Source organism: Falco peregrinus, chromosome 4 (genome assembly GCF_023634155.1).
Source record: "Falco peregrinus isolate bFalPer1 chromosome 4, bFalPer1.pri, whole genome shotgun sequence".
Classification (NCBI taxonomy): Eukaryota; Metazoa; Chordata; class Aves; order Falconiformes; family Falconidae; genus Falco; species Falco peregrinus.
Window position 1 is genome coordinate 41,010,725 of NC_073724.1, and position 22,128 is coordinate 41,032,852.

General features: G+C 36.7%; 1 protein-coding gene across 22 annotated transcripts in view; it reads left to right on the top strand.

Annotated features, from left to right (window-relative positions):
• Positions 1 to 22,128, top strand: part of KDM6A (lysine demethylase 6A) — a 162,871-nt gene that overhangs the window by 99,472 nt on the left and 41,271 nt on the right. For 6 of the 22 annotated variants that reach the window (XR_008746832.1, XR_008746831.1, XM_055801793.1 and 3 more), the window contains exons 8-18: positions 2,447 to 2,481; positions 4,845 to 4,910; positions 6,172 to 6,265; positions 10,906 to 11,032; positions 13,732 to 13,830; positions 14,191 to 14,410; positions 14,973 to 15,107; positions 15,549 to 15,704; positions 16,338 to 16,433; positions 19,141 to 19,245; positions 19,845 to 20,240. Coding sequence is in view for 20 of the 22 variants with exons in the window: in XM_055801793.1 (XP_055657768.1) it covers positions 2,447 to 2,481; positions 4,845 to 4,910; positions 6,172 to 6,265; positions 10,906 to 11,032; positions 13,732 to 13,830; positions 14,191 to 14,410; positions 14,973 to 15,107; positions 15,549 to 15,704; positions 16,338 to 16,433; positions 19,141 to 19,245; positions 19,845 to 20,240 (1,529 nt within the window). In the remaining 2 variants the exon portion in view is untranslated. The remainder of the gene's footprint in view (positions 1 to 2,446; positions 2,482 to 4,844; positions 4,911 to 6,171; positions 6,266 to 10,905; positions 11,033 to 13,731; positions 13,831 to 14,190; positions 14,411 to 14,972; positions 15,108 to 15,548; positions 15,705 to 16,337; positions 16,434 to 19,140; positions 19,246 to 19,844; positions 20,241 to 22,128) is intronic. The other 16 variants (XM_055801800.1, XM_055801805.1, XM_055801798.1 and 13 more) reach the window with 7 other exon arrangements.

The window sequence follows — 22,128 nt, forward strand, 5'->3', positions numbered from 1 at the left end:
AGCAATTACTTAAAACTTTGTGGCACCTTGATAATCTAGATAGTGATCATTTGAATGCCATTTAATCTATAGATGTAAAATTCAGCATCAGTCTTACACTGTTGAAGTAGGAAGAAGTATAAAAAGTAATTTGATTGTTTTATTAGGTGCCAACTATATATTAGTCTGTACTTGAACATGTTAATCTTTTGGTGCAGTATGATCTGTCATATGTGATTTATATACTGTAGGCTGTTACAGAGCATCCTGCAGGTATTTATATTTGTCTTAGTGGAACTGTATGCAAGAGTAGGCATATCCTGCATGTTTTGAAGCATTTAAGAATTAAAAGGCAGGCATTGTGAAGGAAATGTTTACCTCAGGTTTTAAGGTACCTTCATGCTGCTCTTGGTGTTAAGTTAGCTCCTAAGTCTAACTTCAGAAGCATTGGATAAAGTATATAAAACATTTTTTTATTTCTTTAATTCAGAGCTGGATGGAATTGTGAGTATTTTATCAGCAAAGGGAGTGAAAGGGGGTTTGTTTACGTGGATGAAACTGCTGGCTGTTAGCGGTACCAAGGAGCCAGATGTGCTACAAGGACTTTCCCAAAGCTTTGTCACTTATCAGGAGCAGGCACAGATAATTTTTTAAAATTATTTGCAGAATTCTTCATAGGTCAATATACATTTATTGTTTTCTACCAGATATGTTTTTATTATATTTCATGTTAGTTAATACTATTTCTCACTCACTTTATTGTTTTTCACTGTATCTCTGGATTTTTGTAAGGTTTTCATAACCCTTCCCCCACAGTCCCCTCCGCCCCCAGATTTACGTAGAGTTACTGTAAAGGCTTCATTGCCGGTGGCCTTGGGCACAGTGCCTGACAAACCCAATGGAAGAGAGTGAGGAGGAATGAGAGGTGCTTTGTCAGGTTCTCCTGTACTGCTTAGCAGAAGGAGAACCATCCACTCAGACCCAGGGTGTCAGGTACAGTCACATAAATGCTTGAGATTGCCTTAATCCTACCCCTTGGATTTTTAAAGGCTGGGTGAGTAACAGTATTACAGTGAGTGCGTTCCTAGCAGAAATGTTTGTGTGCTAAGTATGCCAGCTCTCTAGTTAGGTAGTCTGTAATGTGGCACTTTAATTTCTTTCCCCTGCATGGCATGGCTTCCTTTTGTAGCTTCACACTGAAGGGGGTTTTGCTATTAAGGGGGAAAAAATACAAGATTTTTTAGATATTGAACTCCCAAAACAAAAGCAGAGATTTTTCTTTGATCAGTACAGAGTGAAGTTTGGTGATGTGGTGAACATAATGGGTGTGTTAATGTGCTCTGTAGCAAGGAACACAAAAAGTTTTATTAAAATTTTAGATGATGTGTTTCCTTGTGACCTGGTTTCTGAAGTGCACTAGGATACCTTCTTTATAATAAGTGAAGGACAAAGCAGTGCACAAAGGGAGCTTTTCCCCTCCCTTGTGACCCAGAGAGAAACCCTAGAAGTCCACATTACCTGTATAAACCTCTGTGTTGCACTCTTCTGTAGCTTAAAGAAAAAGAGATCTGTGTAATTGAAATAAATTGAGCTTTGCTCAGAAACAGGTGTTTTCTTACTTGTAGTCCTCAGGAACATAAGGCAAAAGTCTGTCTCCAAGGAATTTGTCTTTCCTCATCAAATCAGAATAAGGATTACATTCATCTCAACTGGCTTTTGCTGTCTGCCAGTCGATGGCTAGTCTAGGTTAGCCTCAAGCCTTATTGATCAGACACTCTACCTTTTCTTTAACGGTTTGAGCAGCATGAGGATAATTTTCCCTGTGCTTTTACTCTTGAACAACTTTCCTTTTCTTTCTCTAACCAGCAATTTTCTTGCCTCCGAGAGCTGCTAGTAGTGTTACGGCTTTCTGTGCAATTTGTATGAGGAATTTAAGGTGCTTTACTGTAATAACCAAAATATCATCTGTAATTAACACTTCTAGGTTCAGCGTAACAGGGGAAAGACGATTCCTAAAAAGGAAAAAAATACCTAAATTTAAGAACCTGTATAAAGCTGGTAGTGTATAGTACAGTTTTCTGTTCTATATTGCTAACCTAGCTATGTACAGAAAATAATACCTGTGTTCTCTTGCTGTGCATCTCTGCTTATTTTACTGTGAAGTTTGCTGAAAGGTTAATGGACTCTGCATTTCAGAATACAAATAAAATCCATGGACTGCCTTTCTGCAATATCTATTTGCATTTTTAATGCTTTGTTAGGATACATATTCATTCTGTCAGTTCTGCTATGTTAAGCATAAAATGTCAATGTAAACAAATACTATTTTTGTATCTTCAAAATGTAATTTATCTTGGGTTTGCATTGATAGATTTAAAACATTGTTTACCTCTCACTTGAAAAAGCACGCTGTAATTGTTGTTGTCATTCATTAAAACTAATAATTTTGATTTTCCCACTCTTACAGTTAAGTTTCACATCGCCCACTTGTATGAAATCCAGGTAAGATTTAAGCTCCTTTTCATAAAGTGTGGTTGAGTTTCTAACTGCATGATGTAATCAATTATAGAAGGTTTTGTAGTTAGGCTAAAGTCACAAATGACTAAAAAAATTTTATTTGCTTTGGCTAAATTAAAAAGATTTTCTATGTGAACTGTCAGGATATAAAACGAAGTAGCTATTTTAATAAACATACACATTTACTAGTCTCCCAAGCTGAATGTAAAAAAAACCCTAAACAGAACTTTTAGTAAAATTCTTTTATGAGATTATGTATGTCTTCTCAAAGTTAGGCTTAAAAAAAATGCAGTTTCTCAATTCATATGTATTCATACTGTTTCTCATACATACACACATAGTTGAGTCTAGCCCATTGCCCAGGTGCCTTTTGAGTATATTTGGCATGAAATTTTCAAATCCAATTGAATGTATGTGACAGAAGCACTTGACATCTGAGGTCAACAGTGCATAAAGCTGTGTCATGAATTCTATATCACATCCTACCACAGAGTTTTTGGGAAATCACAGAACAATTACTGAGCTTCCAGAATATAAGTAAATTAAAACCGAGTAGATACTGAAATAATAGCTATTGTATATATGTAACTTGACTGACTGGACATATAATGTAAATTGTATGCCCTTTTATCATGCTTATAGGTATTATATGACTGAGGAAGGGATGTGACATGAAAACAAAAACTGTTACAATTAAAATGGATGACAGGCACAAACTACATTTTCAGTCAGTGGAAAAGTAGCTTGATAAAGTATGTACTGTCTTTTGACGGCACAGTGAAAAATGACTTAAGGTATTTATATAGAAACAAAAGATATGAATTTGATAAACAAGATATTTTTCTTTTGAATGCTTTTGGTGCAAAGCTGTACAACAAGACAGAAATCCCCTGTCCCAAAACGCTATTAAGAAGCTTCAATGGAGTGTTACGGTTCTTACCTGGCCACCATCCAGATTTCATTCTGACCAGTGGAGTGCATCTGACACGTTTATATAACAAAGCATCCTCAACGCTTAGTTCTTTTGATCTGCTAGAGTAAAATGGAAAGTTGAACAGCTCGGGTCACCGTGCCAGGTGTCTTATGTAACTGTGCAACCAATGTTTCAAGTGCCTAAACTATGCTTTCTGACCTGATCATAGGCAGCAGGAACTTTATTTTTTAATGCAAGTCAGAGCAAAAAAGTTTCAGTGCATTCTACTATTAGACCTGGTTTGCTCACAGTTCTGGTTGGGAAGGGTATCTTTTCTGGAATTTGAGAAACTTGGAACCACAAAGGGTCTTGACTTCATTCTGGATATTACCTCTGACACAATGAAGAGATGTTTTTGGAGGCAGGCTGGTTGCTTGGTTTCTTTTAAAGGACGCAGTGCTACACTTTTCTGAACCCCTCCATATATTTGAAAATCTTCTACTCTGTAATATTTAATGAAAAAGTTAATTTATTCCTTGATTACATACCTTCACAGTACTGGAGTTTAAATGATCCCTTGCCAGCCTCTGAACAAGAGAATAGGCCAGTGCTGATAAGAGTTAGCAGTGATTTTTCACGATGTTCAATGCTTGTTTCTGTTATTTCATCTGTGACAGTGTGAGTCCCTCTAGCTCTTTAGGTTGGTAGCTTATAGGGTGTCTAAAGAAAGATGTCGGGTTGGATTCCCATCCCCCTGCCCATTTCTAAGGCCGTTCGTGATGCAGCCAAACATCATGGACTTTGGAGCTTTGAAATTAACTTATGTCTGTAAGGAAGAAATTCTTCGCTGTGAGGGTGGCGAGACACTGGCACAGGCTGCCCAGAGCAGCTGTGGGTGCCCCATCCCTGGCAGTGCTCAAGGCCAGGCTGGATGGGGCTGTCAGCAACCTGGTCTGGTGGAAGGTGTCCCTGCCCCTGGCAGGTGGAACTGATGATCTTTAAGGTCCCTTCCAACCCAAACCATTCTATGATTCCGTGAAATAACCCCAAATGTAAACATGACATTTTTCTGTAATATTTTTAAGGCATGTATGTAGACATTTCTAAAGGGTAAATTATACAAGTAACAAAAGTAAAAAAATACTCCAGATCTGGAAAACAGACCTATTTTAATAAGTCTTTCTCTATCCTCCCAAGCATGTAAACATCTTCTCCAAAGTGTGAATATTAGGCACTAATATTTACCTGTTTGACATCCAGATTGCTGCCTCTGCTGTCATGCTGTACAGTGAACATCTGTTCATTTGCTTACCCTTCACAGTCATAAACTACGAATTTTGTTCCCAGTGCTAAATTTAAAAAAATTTTGCCTGATTGTTTTTATTTTGCTGGACATGGATATTTTATTTATTTATATTATTTGTTTTCTTACCAGTTGTCTGCATTTCATGAACACCAATTAAAAATCTTTTCTACCAACTTCCCCTTGTTCCATTTGAAAGTATGTAATTGCTGCTTTAATTTTTCTTCCTGACTAGAATAAGGTTTTTAAATCAACAGAGATGTCTTTTGTGATTGTGAGATCTCAAGAACTTAATAACATGTTTAACTTCTAATAGGTATTAATATTGTTCAGAGTCTTCTTCCAGTTGTCCCTTTTTTAATACCAGTACTCAGTCCTGTGTACTCTTTGCATAAAACAAATGTAACTAAGTCACGATTGTTTGCATTTAGGTGGCCCCATTTATATTAATATGCTCTTCATCAGTTTGCCAGAATGAAGTCTAATGTTGAATTATCTGAAAAAATTTTCTTAAAAAATTCTATAGAATTTTTAGTAAGTTAAAAAAAAAAAATAAAGTATCCGTAGCAGACCTCAGCATTTATGTCTTCTAGACTTTTGTGGGAGAGGAGGAACAGAAGAATTAAGCATTTAAAATACATTCACTGTTAAGCAATTATTGTTAGGGTAATATGAAAATAAATGCTGACATGCTGACATTTTAAAAATGTCATTATTAAATTATTTAAAAAAAATAAAAATTCATATATTGAGAAGTCTTAACATTTTAATATGTACAAAACAGTTCATACTGTTCCAGAAGGCAATGAAGACCAAGATCCTAACCTGGAAATGTGTTTTCTATATCAAGACCTGTTTTTACAGGGAGTTAAGAATTGCATGTTTCCATGCTTTACGCATACTTAATAAGATTACCTTCATTCTCCAGGCATAATCCATGGATGTGTTTTAATTCTGCATATGGTGGGACTCTTACCAGGACAACAAATAATGTTGATAAGGCAGTTCAAATGTACTGAAGGAAGGAGAGAGGCAAAATTATACCAGCTGCCCATTACTGATGATCTTCATTTCTGATATGAATTTCCTGGGAGGAATTTGTATAGAGTTTTTTTCAGAAGTAGACTCACACTCAAGCATTTCCCTTAAAAGCAGTATATTCATTTTAGTGTAAGAAGCATGATGCATGTATGAGGAGTTGACCAAATTTAATAATTTGCAAATTTCCCTCAAATATTTTAAGTAGACAATTTATATTAAATACTATATTGATGAAAGTTATTCTCTTACTATATATATGTCACTCATTAAAGCTTTCATATGCACTGTATGCAAAAAAAAAAAAAAGTTTAGAATTTTTTGCCAGTGTGTTTGTGTGCTGTCAGTGCTGTGAAATCATTGCTATTGGTGATCTGTTGTAAGCTTTATGATTAATCAATTTACTTTTTTCCTTTTGCAGAGAAAGTATCACTCTGCAAAGGAAGCTTATGAACAGCTTTTGCAGATCGAAAACCTTCCTGCACAAGTAAAAGCAACTGTCTTACAGCAGTTAGGTATGTAAAATTAACTTTTGGTTTTCTGTGTTTCTTTTTTCCATCTTTGCCTTCAGCAGTGTTTTTTAAGGCTCCATTTCCAAACTGAATCTTAGACATCAAGTATGATACATGAAATTTTCACCCAAAATAGAATGCATAACAGTAGGTATTTAAGTAATTAAGAGAGGAGAAAAAGGTTATTCGACAATTAAAAAGCTCTTAAACTTGCCACATACAGTATGTATGTTACAGGTTTTGGGTAATGAGGCAGTGTTCTTTCAGGGGAGGAGTGCAGCAGTTAGAATTCTGTATTCTCTGTTCTGCCTCTGAGAACATCCCTTGAACAGCCAAGCTAAATGCATTAATCCAAAATAATCTTCTCTGTTGCAGAATAGAAGAACATGGCAAATGAAAAATTCACCTTTTCTTTCTCTTTAATTATAGTGTGTAATGAAAACTTATTTCTGTAACTAAAAAGTTTATCAATAGTGTCCACTAAAGAAACCACGTAAAAAGAGGAAAAAGTACTCTTTCTTTAAAAATTGTCAGGTTCAATATTTAGAGAAAGTTAATAAATCATTTTTAGACCAAAGTTTCTGATGGGTGGGTAGAATAAATTACTTTTTTTCCTATATGCCTGATTAAATTACTTCCAGAATGTTTTGTTAAAATTGTTCAACCCAGTGCAAAAGTTCTTCATTCACTTTCTCCATGTTCTTCATCTAATTTATTATTCTAAATATTGATTTAGCCTGCTTATGCCCATTCCTTTTTTTCCACTTTACATAGAGGTCACTTAATTCAAATTAGTAAGTGGCACCAAGTTATGGCCACAGTGCGTGCTTTTTTTTTTTTTTTTTCTCCAGTGTAGGTTGTGTATGGATTTGGAGTGGGCTAATTTGTTTAGCTTTGAGTCTTCTGTATGAAATCACAAATTAAACTGCTGGAGGGGTTCACTGAAGGACTCTAGGGGCTGATCTTTTTGCTGTCACGTAACAGTGTTGCTTATATTTCAATATCCCCTTTGAAATATTTTTTTTAACTTGGTATTATACCACCTAGTATAAATCATCAGCAATTTCATCCAGAAAGGCTATACATATGGTCATTGTAAGACAGGCTTCCCAAAATAGCTGACCAATGCTGTTTCAACTCCGTTTGATGTATATTTCCACAATAGAAGCAAAGGCGCATGATTGTGTTCACAAAATCCTGCCACAAGTCTCTGTGCTAGCAATAAGAGCAATGACTTCGAGAACTGTCTGCTGTCTGAAAACTGGATTAACTCCCTTTATTCAACCAGCATAGGTCACCTAGTTTTGGAGTGTGGGTAGCTTCTATGTGGAGGAAGGGATAGAGTGGTCTTAACCAGAACATTCAAGGAATAATACCATTTCTTTTGCTCTTGCACTAACAGTGGTATTTATCAGAGTATGATATCGCAGATTCAGACTCTAGCAGTTTGGTAATAAAGACAGCTCCTCAGGAAGCACAGTCTGGGTGGTGCACTTGCTGCTTAGAAAAAAAAATAGAAAATACCTGCCATCTGCCAGAATGCTACTGGCAAAACCCAATCAAAATATAAATCCTTGCTCTTGTTGCTGGTTTCCAAAGCAGATTACTGTAGAGGAGAACCGCCCGATTCTCAGATACATACCCATTTGAGCTGAAGCATGCTCAAGGTAGATGTAACAGTAAGATCTGTACAGTTGAGTAAGAGCAATTTGTTTCTTTCTTTTGTGCCTATTTGCTTTCCAGACAGCGATTCTTTTCACGGCTTTGCCTAAAATTACACCAAATGAATGAGGCTGAAGATCAAATCTGTCCTGGTATTCTTTCTCCCATACTCAGCAGTTGCATAAGGAAGAGTGCAAGAACAACGTTAAGCATCTGCTTAGAGGTTCCCAAAGCACTCTCCCAGTGATTTTCTGCTTAGGGGTATTCCTAGGTGGGGTCTACGTAACTGGATGAGATGTCAGGTGATGCTAAAATGGGGAAGAGGCTCATCTCTTCTGACACTGAGGTGATGATGTTTACTGGGGGAAAAGCAATTGCCACTAGTTCGGCATGAGAATGATTGATAAACATAGAAAAACCTTGCAGCAGCATGAGCTAGGCTACCATATCCTCTTGCTGAGGCAACATGGGTTTGTTACAAATTAGATTGTAAAGACCTGGAAAAGGGTGTGGAACATTTGTGAAGTATAGACAATATGTGTGGTTTTGTTTATTATGTTAAAAAAAGTCCCAGGAGCGGAAGAGGAGTCAATATGCTAATGGAGAATTTGAGGTAGTGTCTGCAAATGGGAAACTGCACAGCTTACTAGGGCTTTTCCATCACCTTCTTTCTGCACGTTCCTCATTTTATGCATGAGAAGAGACATCCGGTTTCCTTCACCTGTGCTAGCTGTTCTATTAGAAAACTTCTCTTTGTTCTCCCTCACCCTCTCTGTTGCCTTCTGCCTTTTTCACCTCCCTGTGCAGGAAGATAAAATTGGGCAGCAACCCTTGTTTCAGCAGTGAAGCCAGATGGGGATTGCTAGTTCTTATTTCTGTCTCCTAGACACAGATTCTTTTTATCAGTGAACGTCAGTAAAGATCTCCTGAAGACACAACATGTTATCTTTCAATCCAGTAAAATTCTTATGAAACAGAAAATAGGCATCACTACACATTTCCAAAGATTCAGCAAAATTGTTTAATGTCCTTTTTTTCACCCTTGTTTATAATCCCTGAGCTGTTACCTTTATCTCAGCCTTTGCCTGGCACTGCACCTGACACATTTATCTTTAACGTGCAGTTAGGCATGTGCATTCAGACAACCCACCCTCACATAAGCCTTTTTTCTTAAAGCATGAATGTTTTCTTATGTCTAAGAACTTCAGTACCTTGGGATATGAACCAAAATCATAGCTTGTTTATAAAGTCCATGAGATAAAGTTGTGTACGTAGTATGTGTCTGCAAAAAATACTGGGGGTTTTTTCCTTTTTTTTTTTTCCTTTTCTTTTTTTTCTCATGGGTAGAGTTTTGGCTTGATCCATCTTCAGACAAGATAAAGTAGTACTTGTTTATTTATTTATTTAGGTATTTAGCACTGTAACCACATGGCTCCTAACCTGACATTTCTTGCAGTCCATGAAATACTCAAACTTCTGCTTCTGACCACAGTTTCCAAGTGATACTTCTTAAAATACCTCAGGCAAATGTTGTTCAATAGATAGGATTTTGTTTTAGATTGCTTGTTTTAAAGCATGGAAGTTTGCCTTCCACTTGCAAAAGTGCCACTGTGACTATTAACAGAGTATAAGCCCATGGAATAAAAGCTACTTTCTCTAGCATTTCAGGTGAGATCTGAAACTGATCTGGATCTTTTGGGTGGTATTACCTGTTCGTGTAGTTAGACTGTATCACAACTGATAAGTGCTGGTTTAGCTGGTGGAGGTTTTAAATGAACATACAGCAGAGGTGTGTGTACAAGTCTGTAGGTAACTAAAACTTTATACAAACTTAGGATATTTTATGAAATTGGTATCATAATGTTCCACAGAGGACCATTTGTGGGCAGGACACTATAAAAGCATAGGGACAATCCGTTGTCACATGTTACGTTTTGCAAATGTTGGCTGAAAAGCAGTGGATTGTCAAGACAAATAAATGGAGCTTAAGCAAACAGCAAGACATTGCAGACCAGTGTGGTATGTAGTGGTTTCAGTAAGCCTGCTGCCTGCTACAGTGGATTTCCCTGTACTCATACGGATGGGAGTGAGATGATTTTGTGGCTGCTTAAAGGAATTCCGTCTTAAGCATAGAGCCACATGAGCAGCTTGAGAAGTTGATGAAGGTGCTTTATTTGAAATGGAATCAAGCCTTGCATCAGTGCTTGAGCAGAGCTGTGTTGTAATAGCATGTAGAAGATGATATGGGAGCATGGTTTGTGCGGGAGGCCTTTAAAGTGGGAATGAATAACTTGTCTAACAAAGGAAGAAGGCATTTGAAAGACTATAATGTGTGGTTAGATGAGGAAATAAAATTATCTGTTCAGCAGAATTTGTTATGTAGATGAGAGGTGATTGCATTTGTCAAGGTGAATGGAAAGGATGTTGTGATGAAGATGAAATGACAATGTAAGAAAGATTTAAGTGGAGACACAAAAAATCTTACCTATGTTTTGTTGGGAATTCTCCAAATATAGATAGGGGATAAATACAAGGATTCAGAAGAAAAGGAGTAAACTGAATATAATATATTGATAATTGACGTGTGTGACAGGGAGAGTGAGTGATGGCATTTTTCACAGTGACAGGGAAGATATCTGTTAAGAGGAGGATAGTGTTAACACTCTCAGATTAACCTCTTAGAGTAGAAGATTGAGCAGTTCATAATTGTGCTTCTAACCTCACAGAAAATTGTTTAAACTAAGAAAAGCTTTAAAAGTACCTGAAAGTAATTTTGACTGAAGTCCTTCTGTCCTGTAATTTTAGTATAGAACTTTAAAAGTTTTAGAAGTTTCATTCATAATGTTATGTGTAAGTGATAATATTGTTTGATACACCTGTTTTTAAAGAGGAACTAATGCTATGAATATGCTGCTGTGCCAAAGTGGTGTTAAGTGGTCTTAGGGAATTTCACTTCTGCCATTTATGGATTCTTTTTGTAGGCTGGATGCATCACACCGTGGATCAGCTTGGAGACAAGGCAACCAAGGAAAGTTATGCTATACAGTATCTCCAGAAATCTCTAGAGGCAGATCCAAATTCTGGTCAATCCTGGTATTTCCTTGGAAGGTGAGAAATGACTTTTTACAAATGTAGTTACACTGTCTGTGTTTTTTGAGGCTATCCATTATTGTGAATGTCTCATGTTGGTTTTTTTCTTAATACTTTCAGAGGAAAAACAAAGGGAAACGATGTATCTATCTACTGAAGTCTAGTTTTCTGGAAAGTGTATAAAAAGACAAGGTGCTAACATATTTGGGATGAATATAGATTACAAGTTGAAATGAAGTCTGTTACCCAAGTGGTCCTGCTTTTTCTTTGATAGTTATTTTTCCAGCTACACATTTACAGTAATCTGAGTCTGCCCTACATGGTTTTACCTGTGGTTCTCCTGCTACCACATCTTCTATTTTCTCTCTTTTGTGGTAAATGTTCTGTAAATGTTGTTGCTTTTCTTCATACCTCTGTCACAATTCTTGATCTCTTTTATTTTCTCAAAGTCTCCCTTCTAATCTTAGTTAGCTTTTGCACTGAAATGCAAATATTTTCCCTGGATACATCAATTTATAAACAGCATATATTGCAACTAAATATTAGGCCAAGATAACTCAGATTGATCCATTCTAATATCTGTTTAAGTGTTGTATTAATTTTGTACAAACAGACGGTATTTTTTTACTTGAAAATTGCCTCATTCCAAGATGAGCAATTTGACTTTTCTTGGTCTCCTTTTTAAGAAAACAGAGCACCTTACACAAACCAGGAGTAACTCTTGAATTAATCAGGTTTTGGAGAAAGCTTTGAGGATAATTCAAGTCCATAGGTGAACAAGTCAATTCTGTTGAGAAATACATTAGAAAGGAATTATGCAGAAATAAAATTAATATCCTAACTTCAGTATCTTCCAGCTGACTTTCTTGGAGGTTCTGGTCACATACAACTGGAACCTACTTTTGGTTTTGTTACCCTAATCATATTCCTTCAGCTGTTCTTGTAAGATACAGCTCTTGGACCAGCTGTCTGCAGGCTGAGGGAGGAACCAGCAGCATTGAGTGCTAAGGGCAGAGGGCTAGATAGAGCAGGTGTGGAGGGAAAAGGGAAAATGAGCCTGGGGTCATCTGGTTCATCTTACCACCCACTGAGCTGAAATCCTGCTTTTTCTTCAGTAGTCCTGTTCCACGTGCCTTGAGCTAGTGGAGTTCTTACACAGCAGCAGGACAGAGCCAGGGCTCCATGAAGTATGTGTGCACTGCCAGCTATGCTTCTACTCCTGCTGTGCCACCGCTTTCATGTGGTTGGAGTTCAACTTAGGACCGTACAAACAAGGGGGTAAAATGCAGGAAATGGGGGGAAGAAATCTAGTGGAAGCATCTCTTCTATTCTGCAGGGAGGACTAGAGCAAAAACGTGTCTGTGCCCGATTCCTCCAGTCCATATGCTGGCAGAAGAGGAGAACAGAGTTACGTGGTTGTGCATTCACTCTTCCTCTTTTTCCATCTTGTGTTACTCTTTCCTCTGCTGGTTGTCCAAACTGGATAGCAAGTTGTTTTAAAGCTACCTTTCAAAAATATGCCACCATCCCTCACCTTCCCCAATGAAAAGCAATCCATCACTCTGTTTGACGTTTTGTTGGGTGCTTTATGTTAGTGCCATCCTAGTCAGAGTCTTCATGTATCTGATAAGCCGACAGAATGAAACATGTCTTGGAACCTGGGTTAGATTGTGATTAAAATGATCTTCTGGAATATTTTATTCAGTCTTAATGGATGGTTTTAGGCAAAGTACTGCTAGATTTTACTGTAGTCCTTTCCTAGTGTGCCTCAAGAATACATGAAAGAGTATAGCATGTTTGACAAATCTCTGTACTGTTCTGTTTGGGTTTTATTTTTTACTGCAATAAATCTTCTGTTGTTACTTGTGTTTTGAAAGTTGTCAGTTCTTTTTCCAACAGGGAAATATATTACAAATAATATAAGAAGCAGAGCTATTGTAGATTAAACTAGTGTGTGTGTGTGTGTGTATATATATATAAATATTGTATTTATTTGAAGCTTTTAATTTTAAAAGGTAGGTATTATTCTCTGTGGTATAATTGTAGTTCTCTGTAGAGTTCTGATGTTTTTGCTTATAACGCCAGAATACCTTTGCCTTTGTATGTGAAAAATATTTAAGTAAGAAATTATGAAAAAATGGAGAACATCAAGATTATTTTACAGAATTTTATGCTCTGTATATGCAGTAAAACTAACTGGTTTGTTGTTCGTTACTGAAATCTGATTGAGATGGGATAAATGCACCTAAGTTTCCCAGGCAATCAGGAAACATACTGATTGAGTTGGTTAATATCTCTTAATAATTCTGAAACACTTCTTCTAGAACATGAAGTTTCATAACCATTTGTTTCATTAAATCGGTAACTTAATTCTTTATAATGCTATCTGTAGGTAAATACTGTTGTTATTGACTGATAAGTTATCACAAATGATAGAAACGCAAGTCTTTAAAATATGGTATGACTTTTCCTTACAAATGCAGTAGGCTAGCATTTAAGCAGTTTTAGTGTACTTTTCAAATAAATAATCAATAGTACATGTTGATTAAGATGTTGGAGTCTGCTTATGCCTGGCATTCAGAAACAGCAAATGTTTTGGATTCATCTAGATGAGTATGTATTTGCATGACTTGTCATTTATCAGATCTGTCTCGGTAAGCCATCCTCAATGATTACCTTCTATAAATATTACCAAAGTTCTTTTTTTCTTCTCCCAGGTGCTATTCAAGTATTGGGAAAGTTCAGGATGCCTTTATATCTTATAGGCAATCTATTGATAAATCAGAAGCAAGTGCAGATACATGGTGTTCTATAGGGTAAGAATGATACAGGGTAATACAGTGGTATAATTCAATGCTAATATATATAAATAAAGACTGTCAACTTTTTAATTCTTTTGTGCTCTCAAGGGGGACTATAAAGCTCTTTTATTTATACCTTCGTGTTGTCAGACTTGTCTGATTTGAAGTTTAAATAATACATTTGTATTTTTTTTAAATACTGAATACGCTACGCATATGAGCTTTGCATGTTAGGATTTTGTGTTGTTTATGCTTATTGCTGTGGCTTATATAATGGCAACATTTATTAAGGGTTTTGAGGGGGATGTGTATATTTGACTTGTTTGTATTTTGACTCTGTTATTAATTCTCAACTTCACTAATCTTTCTATTCAGTGTGCTGTATCAACAGCAAAATCAGCCTATGGATGCTTTACAGGCCTATATCTGTGCTGTACAATTGGACCATGGCCATGCTGCAGCCTGGATGGACCTAGGCACACTCTATGAGTCCTGCAACCAGCCTCAGGATGCCATTAAATGCTACTTAAATGCAACTAGGAGCAAAAACTGTAGTAATACCTCTGCACTTGCAGCACGGATAAAGTATTTACAGGTAAAACTAACATTTTAAGAAGCGGGAAATAGTCTTCCAAATACACAGCAGAGGGGAGGGGAGAAGTAACACACAAGTTTAACCCGCAGTTGTTCGTGGTGTGTATAACCTGTTTTCATGTGTATTGTAAGCATATCATAGCCTGTAATATTTTATTTCTTCATTTTTAAGTGGAACTTAATTCCTTATAAACACTATTTTGCACATTTAATCAAAGCATACTGTTTTACATCACTTTGCTTTTTTCTTTGTATTGTCTGCATTTTTAAGTTCTCATAACATAGAGAGAGATTTACACACACACTATCTTTCACTCTTGTTTGCAATTTCAGAAAAAAGGAATTATGAGACCTCTGAATCCAGAGCTCATCTTTGTTCTGATTCTCACAAAGGTTTATATTCTGGTTACCCTCTTTATACCTAGCACCTTTCTAAAACCCGAAATTTTAAATCTATCCTCTCTTTAAGATATAATTAGCTACAGCATTTAGGAAGATTTCATGGACTTGCTCTTACTAAAGTAGGCTTGTGTTAAATTTGCTTTTTACATAATTTTTCCTAGGCTCAGTTGTGTAACCTTCCACAAGGTAGTCTACAGAATAAAACTAAATTACTTCCTAGTATTGAGGAGGCATGGAGCCTACCAATCCCCGCAGAGCTTACCTCCAGGCAGGGTGCCATGAACACAGCACAGCAGGTGAGAAGTTGGGTTATGTTCTGCAGGTGCCCAGCTTTAAGGGTTCTTTACAATCGGTAGTGGTCAAGCTTATTTTATTGAGCACAGGACTGGCTTTTATTAATAAAAAGCCTTTGATTTGTTTGCAAAGGGATATTAGATCAAGAAGCTCCCTATAATACGGGAGAAATATGGGGGTACCAATTTAGAACCTTTGTGGCTTTTCATGATTTTAAAAGATTTCATCTTAAATAGAAATGCTGCAGTGGTTTAATAATCCCGTGAAAGGTACACATTCCTCCATTGATGACCATATGGAAACTGATTTTTCAGTTATTGAGATCAGCTTCAGAATATCTACTCGGCCCTTTTAATATATATGGGCTGTTAAAATATATAATTTAAAGGAAAGAATTAAGAATATATAGAACCATATTTTTGTCTTCCTTCTGTGATTCTTAGGCTTGTAAACCTCATCATCCAAATACTGAACCTGTACTAGGCCTCACTCAAACACCAATTTCACAGCAATCCTTGCCACTACACATGATTCCTTCTAGCCAAGTAGATGACCTGACCAGTCCTGCCAAGAGGAAAAGAACATCTAGTCCAACAAAGGTATATATTCTGATGAACTAAAGAGCCCCCTACCAAAATTATATGGAAATATGCATTAAAACAATGCAGCATGCACAGAATTTGTGCTGTAAATTTTAATCCTTTGGCATCAAGGTGGGGAATGTTTTTAGGAATTTGAAAAAACATTTTTCAGGGATGTGTTTAATCAGGTTGCAGTTCAGACAGGGAGTGCGTAAGGGCAGTGCGTATCGGTGGCACTATACTACAGTCATAGTTGTGTAAGTGAAAAAGTACGGTCATAGTCTGACAGAGAGGGAGACGATCATGTCATCCTGTCTATTGCCTTTGCTTATATTTAGAGTTCAAGTGTTTCATCATCATGTAATAGTGTTACAGTAGATAAAGTATTCAGTTTTAAAGGTAGTGTACATTTAATTGCGTAATTTTATTTGATCGTTTCTCTTTATGATACTAGATATTTAATGTTTTAGTCTGACTACTCTGATACTGTATGGGAATGATAGAATGAGACTTGGCATGGTTTAGTATGTTCTTTGATTATGTTATTCTTGAAACAGTGACTAGTTCTTTCATAAGCAAGATAAAATCTAGATAGTAAAAAAAATTATGTTGACCCTTTGATGACCATTTTAATGTCATGTTTTCTCTCAGAATACTTCAGATGTTTGGAGCAGTGGCCATACAGTGTCACATCCTCCTTTACAGCAACAAATTCATTCTTGGTGCTTGACACCACAGAAATTACAGGTATGTATGTTGAAGATCTTCAGAAGCTTTGATGTATTTTTTTGTTTCTTTCTTCCTGTTAAGTAAATTAATCTGGAACATTTTTCGGTTTCACATTTCTGAAATTCAGTATGAAGTTCTTTCCAAACAATTCCCACAGTTGTAATTGAAGTTGTGCTAATATTTGTGGCTACTCTATGTGAGATTAGTTCTGTAGTAAAATTAATGATCTCTAGCAGAAACTGAACACTTACATTGTATGAATTCTGTGATTTATAAAGTAAGAACATACCGTAATTCTTTTTTCTTGTGGTGTTCTAAAGATACATATGCAAATTGCCACACTTTTGTGCCAAGTGAGTTTTGCTATTTGCTCTAATGTGAGAGATACTGAAGTACTGTAATACTTGCTTTCCTCTGAGGTAGCTTCTTGTATCAAATTGGGTAAACAAACACATACATTCTACAAAATGCAGTTACTCAAATGAAATCTGGTACTGCTCTTCTGCATTTTGTGTTATCTAATACATTTATATGAAATGCTAGATTTTATTTTTGAAATCTTGTTGCAAGTCTTCTTTCAGGCCATTTTTGTTACGATGTTTTGTTGTCTCTTCAGTTCATTAGGGCTTGCAGTGAGCTTCAGCAGGAATTCCAGGCCTAGCTGGAAACTCTTACCCATGTTATCACAGATACTGCTTTGGATGCAAGGAAAAGTAGAAGGGAGGCACAGTGCAGAGACAGAAGGCTTTCTGACTGAGCAGTGTTCCCTCAACTCTCATAGCATTCTTCAGCTGTTTCTCTGTCTGAACAATATTGGCTTTATTATGCTGCGTAATTTTTTCCTCCCTTCCCTCCCTCTTCCCCCACCCCCACCCCTGTAGTCCTCCCTAATCACTCTGATTCTTGCTTTCTTCATGCATTCTCATTAAATAATGCTCTCTGCTTATTTTATATCCTGCTACTATTTCCCCTTTTTAGTTTCACCTTTATGTAGATCCATCTTCCTCCTCCAAGCAGTATCCAAGTAGGCTTCTTTAAGTATGGTGTACTGGATTTGCTGGCAACAGCTTGACAGGGTTCCAGTGTATATGAATAGGAAGGCTAAAAAGATATTCTGCAAGATGAAAGTGAATAAAGCCATCCCATTTTGTATGTCAGCCTTTTAAAAGTGGCAGCTCAGAGGCTGGATGGATATGGCACATAGCTGAGCCATTTGATGTGTGTTTAAAAAAGGGAGAAGGGTAGAGAGGGCTGTGGCCACACATTAGCCACTGGGCCTGCAGCTTGCTGGTGGAGGAGGGGTGGGTGTTGGTTTCACTGAATTGGTGGGCAGCAGGAAGAGAGCTGCCCGCCAAGCCTCTGCATCCATAGGACTGGAGAGAAGCGCAGACTTGCCTCTGCTGACCTGTGTGCTAGGTCAGTCCTGGTTCATGTTACCCTGTGTAGACTTCTTTCTTTTTTTTTTTTAAAGCAAATTAACAGCTAAAGAGCCCTGATTTGTGCTTCTGTGTACCTGGTGCATGCACTCCCATGCAGACTGTTTCTATCTCACAATCACGTAGATAAATAGATTAGTTCTACTCATTGCAGTTCACTGCAGAGGGACTTCAGAATGGAAGCTACTGTTAATCCAGGGAGTTTGAACAATCTTTAACTACTTTTTCAGAAAATGTTAGATTTTATTCTTTTTTAGTTGATAGTGTTGCAAATACAATTGTTCAAAGCAGAATGAGCTACACTTTATTTCATACTCACAGGTTAGTTCCATTTATGTATTACTAATACAGCATAGTCAAAGCAAAGGAGATGAGAAGGATGTAAAAAAATAATACAGGCAGACCTGAGAAGGAGCTAAAGGAAACCTGATTTATGTTTGATTTTGGTGAACTTTGATCTGGTTTGTTTGTGGGTTTTTGTCTGGGGTTTGGGGTTTGGGGTGGTGGTGTTTGGATTTTTTTGGTGGTGTTTTTTTCTTTAAGGATTTACAGTGATGTGAAGAAACTTAGTATTGCAGAATAATCAAGAAAAATGTCTGTATGTCACCTTTTGCTTAGCAGAACTTTTGCAGTCTTCTCCGCAGACCCCTCTTTCCTTCTGAGATGGTGCTTTTGTGTTCCACAATATCAACATTTATGTCATGCCACTTCATAGCAGCAGACTTGCTGGTAGAATGATGGTGTACTGAGTACTTTAAAATGAATACAAAGATCAGATTTTTGGTAATAGATACTCAAATTTATTAGTTGGAAATGAGTTCAGTATCGTAACTTAGGATCTTTCTGTAAGTTAGTTCTATAGTTTTCTGGGTTTGTTTTCTCCTATTTTCTGGAGTTTTCATGTGTGACTACAGGTTGAATTTACTTCATGTTCAACAGTATTAATAAAAGAATAGCACAGTACAGAAAAAGTGTTAAAACATACCTAATGATAAGAATTCTGTATGATCATACTTGAATCTAGTTTTCTTTTATAGTACCAGTACACTTAATTGTAGTGTGGTGGTAATATTTATACACTCAAATAATTTAGAAAATCCCTTTAGTTTTAGCAACTAGTTGGTTACAGAGCAGTGTATGGAAAGATATTTTGGTCTGCAACAGAAATCTCAATTTTTTTCAGCTTTACAGGTCTTGTCTTCATGGATAATTTTTAGTACTGTATGCAAGGAAGTTACTAAAATGTACATGCAATTTAGTGATTCTGAACTGTACTGCTGTTTTTTCAGCACTTGGAACAGCTGCGTGCAAACCGGAATAATCTAAATCCAGCACAGAAACTTATGCTGGAACAGCTGGAGAGTCAGTTTGTCTTAATGCAGCAACACCAGCAGGTGAGAACAAAAATATTTTCTTTTCTGCAAAACTTTTTTTCGGTAATGGTGTCTGTTGTGTTTCTTGAATTCTGGAGAATTTCTGTTGTACAGAGGGCCTTTACTACACCAAAAAAGGTCATCTTTTTTTGTATTAAGTGTAGTGGTGGTTTACTGGTTGAAACATAATGGGTTTAGCTGTGTTTTATTATAGACTACCAGAAAATGTAAAAGTTTTCAAGCCATGCTTTCAAACTAAAGTGAGTAGAAATGTAAAAGAAATCTTACTTGAAAAACACTTAGGTGTAGTAAGCCAAATTACAGCAGATCTCACATCTTCTCATTGTTCACTTGTCTCTCTCTTAGTGTCCAACTTCAGCAGTAAAATGTGAACGCTCAAAATAAAGTCCTAGAAGAAAGGTGTGCTAATAGTTTTACCTTAAAATTCACTCAGTGCATTTGTGAGCATGAGTCACCTTATTTCTCAAAAGCAACTGTGAAGATCTGAAAATCAGTATAAAATTGGAATTGACCATTGCAATGAAGTAAACAAACTTGTGCGAACTTTACTTTTTAAATTCTGCAGCTGATGTTCTTGTGCTTTGTTCATCTTCCATTAGATGAGACAAACAGGAGTTGCACAGGTACGATCTACTGGAATTCCTAATGGGCCAACAGCTGATTCATCACTGCCTACAAACTCTGTCTCTGGTCAGCAGCCACAGGTTGCTCTAACCAGAGTGCCTAATGTCGCTCAGCGTGGAATCCGTCCCGCCTGCCCTGGGCAGCCTATGGCTAATGGACCCTTTCCAGCAGGCCCCATTCCCTGCAGCACAGCAAGAACGCTGGGTAGTACAGACACTATTTTGATAGGCAATAATCACATAACAGAAAGTGGAAGTAATGGAAACGTGCCTTACCTGCAGCGAAACGCACTCTCTCTACCTCATAACCGCACAAACCTGACCAGCAGCGCAGAGGAGCCGTGGAAAAACCAACTATCTAACTCCACTCAGGTACACAATTTCAGCTTACTCATGGGTGTTATGCTAAGGAGGCTTGATAAGCAAGTCACTGTTTGAAGTCTTATTTGTAAACACACTTTTTCTCTTTCCTGAAGTTGATGACCTAGATGCAAATAAAACATACATTAGGTTAAATGCTATTTTGCCTATTACTTTTTATTGTTAAAAATCTATTTATTAAATTAACTACTTTCAGGATAAAGAAAATGATCATTAACAAAAATGGCAGTTACATACCACCCAGCTGCCTACCTTTGCAGAAGAGTTTCTTTAAAAAGGAATACTTGTACACCTTTTTGTTACTACTTTAATTTGAAATTATGTGACTTTGTTTTTCATGTAGGAGCAACGTGCATATTTCATGGAAGCTGAATGTTGTAGTTATTTTTGACATTACGTGATTGTCATCATGTAATCATTCCCCGTATTTTGTTTCGATATGATATTTCAAAATCAGTATCTAGCAATCAGTCCCACAGTTGTTTGCAAAGAATGATGACAGTAAAAATCCATAGGGATTAAAGTGTGTAAGCAAGGGTGTTTTGCATATGAGAGTGTTAACTTGAAGTTGGAGATTTTGGGGGTTTTTTTTCTCATTTGAGCTTAAATGCCTTTCTTCCAAGACATACCTTGGTAGATGTAACGAGGTGTTCTGTAGGAAGATACCATAACGATTCAATTCAGTTTTACCAGATGGGTTATACAGCTTGATACAATACTGTTTTCTTCTCAAAACTGCATAAATTTCTTGTTTAATTAATATTACATGTTACTTTAATGCTGAAGAATTAGGAGTGGGCAGTGATACAGACAGATGCTTAACTGCACATACATGCTTAACTGCACATACACGGTGAAAAAGGCTGAGATGATATTAGAACATCTTGTGTAAAACACGGTTATTCAAAACCAATGTGTTATAACATGATTTTTTAAAAGTTTCCTGTCTATCAGTAGTACTGTTTATGTGGTTTATAAGGATGGCAGGGGGGATGGTGGAGCCTGTTAGCATCACTACCTCTTGCTTGAATTAAAAATCACTTTTCTATTTTTTCTGCATTGTATAAAAGAAGCTCTGCATTTGTGAGAGGTATCTTACTTCATATTAAATGTCTGGTGATAGCATCCATACAATAGGCGAGTAATAAATTGTAACAGGAGTTGACCGCTTTCCTTAGAGGTGATGTTTTTGGAAAGTCTGGGTAACTGTTCAAGGAAAGCTTGTCGTTTCCTGTATCCATTGCATCTCTGTTCTGTGAAGTGTTTTCAGAGAACATGGTCTCCGCAGAGTTTCTGAGTCTGTAACGTTCTCCACAGGTACCAAATGAACTCTTGATTTAGAAAAGTATTTATCAGTAATTAAGCTACATAGAGGAATTAAGAAATTACATATACAGGTGTGACATGCATATTGCAGTTTGTAATTAACAATATGTGTTGTAACATTTCTAAAAGACAAGTGAAAACCAGGGTAGGAGGAAGCTTCCATCACAGTTGGGAGCCTCCAAAGTGGGAATGTTGCCCTTTCCAAAATAAAACCTCAGTTACAAGGAGATATAAAAGTGGATTCTTCTACGCTTTTTGACATTGGCTTATAGCTAAGCAGTCATTTAAATATCCTACAATTTCATTGTGGGTTTGAGAATTTGTAATGAAGCATTTAACACAGTAGTATGTTACCCTGAAATCAGCTATGTATGCATCAACTTTGCAGTCATTGACGTATATTGATTATTAGGAGATTGAGTTCTTTCCATAGTACAGTTCATTCATGGTGTTAATGTCAAAACATAGGTTTTCCATGAGGTGTTAATTCATTTGTGTCCAGTTAACGATCAATAGCAGCATTTCTTTAAAATAACCATATCAGACATTAGCA